This window comes from Sinocyclocheilus rhinocerous, unplaced genomic scaffold (assembly GCF_001515625.1).
Source record: "Sinocyclocheilus rhinocerous isolate Xijiao unplaced genomic scaffold, SAMN03320098_v1.1 scaffold1063, whole genome shotgun sequence".
Taxonomy (NCBI): domain Eukaryota; kingdom Metazoa; phylum Chordata; class Actinopteri; order Cypriniformes; family Cyprinidae; genus Sinocyclocheilus; species Sinocyclocheilus rhinocerous.
The window spans coordinates 1,132,374-1,139,607 of record NW_015625586.1 but is presented as its reverse complement, the minus strand read 5'-3'; the positions used below and the strand labels follow the sequence as shown (position 1 = coordinate 1,139,607).

At 39.0% G+C, this 7,234-nt stretch overlaps 1 protein-coding gene across 1 annotated transcript in view; it reads right to left on the bottom strand.

The window, feature by feature from the left end:
* vat1 (vesicle amine transport 1) overlaps positions 1–7,234 on the bottom strand; it is a 30,243-nt gene that overhangs the window by 19,228 nt on the left and 3,781 nt on the right. Inside the window, exon 2 of the mRNA XM_016571361.1 lies at positions 2,232–2,439. Within this exon, the coding sequence (XP_016426847.1) occupies positions 2,232–2,439 (208 nt within the window). The remainder of the gene's footprint in view (positions 1–2,231; positions 2,440–7,234) is intronic.

Sequence of the window (7,234 nt, the reverse complement as noted above, 5' to 3'; positions counted from 1 at the left end):
GAGTTTTGAGCAGTTTAGAGTAGCGCTTGCACAAATGCAGATCTCCGATCACAAATGCAGACATGGTTTCATGTTAACGCGTAAAAAGACAGTATAAGTCATTATAATCCATAATTATGTCCCCACTGGATGCAACGAATGCCTCGTTTATAATGGGGCTTCATGTTTTTGAATCGTTGCTCCGGCCCGACAGGGCATCATCACAGTATGGTAAGGGGCGTAACATTTCCGTCACACGCTTGAGGTATTCGGCCAATCATAACGCACTGGATAGCTGGCCAATCACAGCACACCTTGCTTTTCAGACCGATGAGCTTTGTAAAAATCGACGCGTTTCAGAAAGGCGGGGCATAGAGGAGAAACAATAATGTACAGTATGTGGAAAATAATGTGTTTTTTGAACCTTAAACCGCATAAACACATTTCATTACACCAAATACACAAAATAATGTTCTTTTTAGCAACATCATATGACCCCTTTAACAGTTGTCTTACAATGAATCTCTTTAGCTTGTTTAAACAATACCAAACAAATACTTAGACATAAAATAATTCAATTATGAACAATGCTTGTCATTTTTCATTTTTAAAAAACTTGAATTGGATGAATTTGTATTGGCTGTATTGTATGGTTTCTAAGCAGTGCTGTCAGGCAGGAAACGGCTGTGTGTTAGGCCTACTTTTCATTATGATGTTGGCATTTTAAATGCTGGTATTTCTTGAGTATGTGGAGGGCGTACCATACCAGAGCAGTTTGTTCAAAATTAGATTTTATCAGCAATTTTGATGTATTTAGCTACTCCCCTCAGTCTGATTCCAGCTATTTCACTATCTTCCCCAACATTTTCTCTAGAGATGCACCGACTGCAATTTTCTTGGCCGATTCCGATTTCCGATTTTTTTGTTAGTGTGATCTGCCGATACCGATTTTTGCCGATTTCTATTTTCTTAATAAAAACTATAATTGACAGCATATACAAACAAAAATCTACTTTTCTTTTGGTATTTGTGGCTCACAAGCTGTTTGAAACTGAGCGCGGATTGTGCGCTCCACTAATATAGATCAGTGGTGGTGCGCGCTTTTGGTGTAAGCGCGAAACCTGCGGGAATGACTAAAATAATGCACAATACAAGCACTATTTAACCGGAGCGAATGAGACGTGTGTGAGAGAGAAGGGGTCTTAATACCAGCTGACGTTAATACCTGTGCCGCTGATAACAAAACAGATCGGCTCGGAATCGGAAAGAAGTGAGACTGACCGGCCGGTCACCGATCCGGGCCGATCATGAGGAAAATCGGCCGATTCCGATCCCTGGCCGATCGATCGGTGCATCTCTAATTTTCTCGCAGAGGCAGATGTCATATCACTTTTAAAACATATGTTTTTTTTTTTCATATTGATACCACAAAAATGTTCATTAGCCTGAAAACTGTGTTTTCCCTCACTTTGGTTATTAAATATAACTAAAAAAGGACCTCATGAATAAAAATGCACACTTAAAAACCCAACACCGCAACGCACTCACAGATACATCAATACACACACATTCTAACAACCACACACACGCCATTCTATTCAGAGTAGAAAACCCTTAATCACTTTAAATGTTGCATAATTAAATGAATAATTGTGTAAATCTGTCCAAAATCGGTCACTGTTTTTTAATACAGCCAGAGCACAGTCTTCACATTGCCTAAACGTTTATAAACTAAACAGCTGCCAAGGGACTCGCTCATATGAATTTATTGACAAGAGATTTGTTTGACACCTACAGGAATATCCTCCGAGAAATAATAAACTATTCAATCCTGCACCTGCACTTACAGTGCATCCCAAAGTTCATTATTTAGAGAGCATGGTTTCCCAACACACCCACACACATGCGTACACCTGCAGAGAGAGAGCAAGAAATCCCTTAGGGACGACACTTGGAAATAGTTAATTGCCACAAGGGACTCACTGATCCACTCTCACGAATGACGATGGGAGCGCATAAGTAAATGTAAACCACTGCTGTACTCCCTCGCCACAGTAAAAAGCCCCAGGGCTCCCTTTTAGCCAGCTGCAAGAACCGTATATACACAAACACTTACACACACCTGCACATGATGGATGTGTCCATTGTGCTGCAGCTCATGAAAATATAACTACATTAGGCTGCATGTAATCCCTGTTATGAAGCCTGTTATACATTTGCATAATCTCCACAGTGCACACACACACACTTACCTGCAGCCATATGGATGAGCACGCTCTGGTTCGGACGCAGGTGCCCAAAGTCGAAGAGCATCAAGTAGGCAGTGATGTAATTGACAGGAAGTGCCGCCGCCTCCTCAAAGCTCATGCCCTCTGGTATCAGGAAGGTGTGTGTGGTCGCCACCACTACTACTTCCTGCCACATACCGCTCCGGTTCAGAACCAGAACCTTATCACCCACCTACAGACAAGAAAACAGAGAAACATTCAAAGAACGTTTGGACAACAGCCCTGGAATGTTTCAGCAACAATATGCCTTTCAGTGTTTCGTGCCACAGTCACTATAGCAGCGCTGCAACAATGTTGAATATACATCAATAAACATTAAGAGTGTATTCGAGAAGATGTGATAATGCTCAGCGGATCTGTATAGTTATTTGTTCATTTGCTGTTCTGCGTAGCGTTGGAGTTAAAAAAAAAAAAAAAGTTTTTTTGGCAAGACAATTGCCCAACTGCACAGATCTGGGGGATCTCTTGTGTATGTTTTGTTGTCATTACCCTTCAAGACAGCATACCGCAACGAAATATTTGAACCTGTACTGTAGGCCAGCTGGACTGTTTTGTTAATCTTTATCTTGGAGCAGATAAATATGCTCCATTTAGAGTTGTTTGATAATATCAGTTGTAACTGAAAATCCTTTAATTACCTTACACACACACACACACACACACACACACACAGATACAGGAAAACTCATTGAGCAGACTTCCACTACTTCCTTTGGAATGAAGAGATACAAGGAATGCAAACACACACACACACACACACATTTGTAACACATAAATCTGAACCACAATTAGTGAGTTTGTGCATTTGAAATTGAGCTACAGTGGTTTGTTGCATAATCGAGCCTATACATGACAATGCATAATCAAATATTTTGTGAAATGGAAATTCACTATTTCCTGCATGCTACTGTGAGCGAATCATCCATGCTTGTTGCTTTTTTTTTTTTTATTGAGCTTGTGATTTTTAAATCAAAATTGACTTTCAAAACTTGACCTCCCAGTGAAAGGATAGATTTCTTTCTGGTTGAGTATGCTGGACTTCTCCAATCATTCAGGTATTTTAAACCCCGTCCCTTTCTTACAATCAAACACAAGCGTTCAGACCGGCCTCCATCCAATCAACAACCGATGGATAGAACCAAATCCCCACCCTATTTTTTTTTTTCTTTTTCAATAAGCTGTTTCTTTCGGATGTACGTTACAATTCAGAAGAAAAGGTCTGATGCTAATTTCATTACATCGCAATTTTAAGGTGTACCATTGTCGGACAAATCCAAGCTACAATTATGTTATATAGGTCTGTTAGTCTGACTTCACAAAATCCTGACCAGTACCATTTTAACTGGACTAATGCATTTACATGCATTTTATTGTCAATTTCTTTAGTCCAACTTTTACTCCAGTATTATTTTGGACCCCATTGCCTTTCACCGTATTGGCAAAAATAGTTAAAACATTCTTCAAAATATCTTTGTGTTCCACAGAAGAAAATGACAGGTTTGGAATTACATGAAGCTGAGTAAATGACTATTTTCATTTTTGGATGAACTATCCCTTTAAATACAGTATGAGCAATAGGAGGTACCACTAATAAACCTCTAAAGGAATTGCACAGTCTAATATTTGCACCACTAATGGTCCATGTTTTCAAATCAATGGTTGAGCCAGTGTTGTTATATCCAACCCAGTCAAGCTGCTAAAAAAAAAAACAGATTGCCATTCTGTTTGGTGTCGCTGGCGCAAACAAACGGCACACTTCACCTTTAAGCTGTTTACAAACTTCATAAAAGCAGTGACACTGACTGGTCCGACCTTTGTAACATGCACAAAAACACTCAACACTTATGTCCCGTCCTCCACTTGTGCATTTTCTCAGTCACTAGCATCACAAACATCCCACTTCCTCCACCACTCTTTCTCCGTCTATCACTCCTTTACATCTCTCATCTCCCCCTCTACCTCCGTCTTTCTTTATTTCTAAAGATCAGTTCCTCTCATCGGGGGGCAGGCAGATCCTTCAGCCTCAATGAGCTTGAGAGAAGACAACAACACACACACACAACCGGAAAACCATCTCTTCATTTCTCTATCTGAGGACACACAAACTTGGCACAAATGCTCAACAGAGCTTCAGAAACCACACACACACACACACACACAAGCTTTTCTCAAAAGCAAAATGCAAACACTAATATACCCAGTGCTTCCCTCACAGACAGGAAGACACACAGTCTAATCGGCCCAAGGGACGCATGGGTATGTTTGTCTATACAGTCCAATTAGAGAGCAGGACTACTCCCAAGCCGATACGTCTGTACCCCAGTTCATCTCTCCTCACGGTTTGCAGTCTTTCCTGTCTCTCTCTCTTCTCATCTTCCACGTCTCAGTATTGCTTTCTGCCATTCCTCTTCTTCTTTCTCCTTTAATTGGACTTTCTGCACATCTCAGATCAATGGACAATAAGTCTCAGCCAGGAACTGCGATCATGACTCACCATACGGGGAAATCTGCCCTCTTCCCCTTCCTTTTTTTCTCTCTCTCTTTCTTCGTCAGACTTGCAAAACAGTCACACTTGTGTCACTAACTCATCATCATACTTTGTATTCTGTGCTTGCGCTGAACAAACACACTTTTCAGCGGAGATTGCAAAGATCAAGGCCAGCTGAAGGTCTTGTGAGATGTCTGTCACTGGCTGTGATCCTCTCCCATGTCTCTCCAGTCTCTTCCTGTCCTGTATGCATGCACGTACACACTTAAACACACATGCTCACACACACACAGACTTTGAAGGGTAAAGTGGCTCTCTCTAATGCATTTTGCTCATGCAATACATCTGTCGGTGAACTTCTAATCTTGTTGCTGTGGAAATGAGCGGAATTCTGCTCCATAAAGCTTTGCTGTCTCCCAGCACTGATTTTGTCTATTTTATCTGTTTGTTTTGTATCTGGCAGCAGTAGCCCTGCGGTTGAGGCTCTGGGCTGCTAACACAAAGGACGGCGGCTCAAAATCCCACGTGGGGCAGAGAGATATTGAGATCACAATCCTGTTTTATCACCACTGTGCCTTTGAGCAAGACGCTTAAACCCTGTATGCTCCAGGTGGGGTGCAGTCCATGCAGAAATTCACTGCTGCTTTAAATTGGAAGCATCTATGAAACAGCAACTAATTATGGAGGAACTAATTACTAAATATTTCTGCTTTATTTTAGCTATATTTTAACTAATTATTTAAATATTCTGATTATTGATTATCTAATGATTATTTTAATATTAATTAATATGAAAAAAGCTTATTTTTCACTTGCATGTTAACTGGTATCCACCAAGCGTTGTAAAGAATTGTTATTTTGCAAACAGTAAAACATATGGGGAAAAAGTTATTATTTTATTGACATGTCTTGTGATGTGAACATGCTTTACTCTCCCTAAAGTTATTTTAAATAACTATGTTTAAATAGCACAATAATTTTATAATTACTATTCATGCAGCTTAATGACCTAACATTAATTGAGAGATTACATGGGATATTTATACTTTTTCCCCTCATTCAGTGTTTTTTTTTTTCCGTTTTTTTTTCTGGACCTGCAGAGATCCCTAACCCTAACCCTATGAACTAGAAAAGGCAACAAAATGAAAAAATGGTGACCAGTCACAAAATAATGTCCTTTTTAACAACATCATATGACCCCTTTAAGATATATAATGTCCCCATTATATATTAATATTACATACATATTACGCATTTTTCCGTTAATAAATTCCTATAAATTGCAAAAAAAAATGTTTTACCAACTTGCCATTCAGCAGCAATGTTAACATCTTTTACTCAGAAATAATAGGTACTTTTTTTGGAACTTTTATTTTTTTCCATGTACAAATATAAAAGCCATTTTTATATCGCGTCGCGCCGCAACAGCTCTACACTGGACGCGACAAAGCGACAGTTGCAAATAATTTTAACTTTGTGTCGGTACGAAAAATGTCATTCATATCAATTCATGCATCACCTAATTTCATCGTAACATAGGCCTGGCCTACAGAAAAAAACATTTATGTTTAATCTATCTAATAGTGTGTTGGTCATACTATACAATGATTTATAGCTTGTCTTTGTTGAATAATACAGAACATAAAGAGCTTTAAAAAATAATTGCATATTAAATAGCAAATCGCAATATTGGTAAAAAAATAAAAATAATAAATAAAAAAATAAAAATTAATTCGCAGATTATTTTCCAAAATCGTTCAGCCCTACTTTTAAAACTATAAAAGTATTAAATGTTTTTAAAAAACAGTTAAATAATGTTAAAAAGTTAAAATACTTAAAATGCACAGTGAGGTAACTGCAGTCGCAGTTTGACTTGTCAACTTCATCCATTTATTATTGCTTGTTTTTATGTTGCACCTAATAAAACTGGGCTTAGAGAGTCATTTTATTCTCACCCGCGTTGTTTATACCCTACAATTGTTAAATTAGGTCATACTTCCATCACAGCACCAGTACTGTTTCCACTTCTGTAACCACTCTCTGCACATCGTGAAACACCGGTACCTCTCTTGTTGTATTGTGACATTACGGTTCAGTAAATGTTTTTATTATTTTTCCACATTGATGCAGCTCTAACATGTTGATCGCTCTTATAGTACCGCTAACTGAACAAATCTCAGCCTACAACTCATAAACCCACAACTCTTCCTTTATGGCGCCGTTAAACTGCTCTTAAATGAGAGTAGTTGAAACCACGTCAGGTTTCCATGTCAAAAACCTTATGGTTAAAACGGTTTCTCGATCAGAAATGTTACACAGCAACATCAGATTCAGCTATAGAGGCTCGTGTCCCTGCTGTTCACTTACTGATATTCACTGCATCGCTGTTTATCATCGACCTGTCAAATCACACACACACACACAGACACAGAGGGAGGGAGAGAGGGAGGGAGAGGGAGAGGGAGAGAGAGAGAGAGGG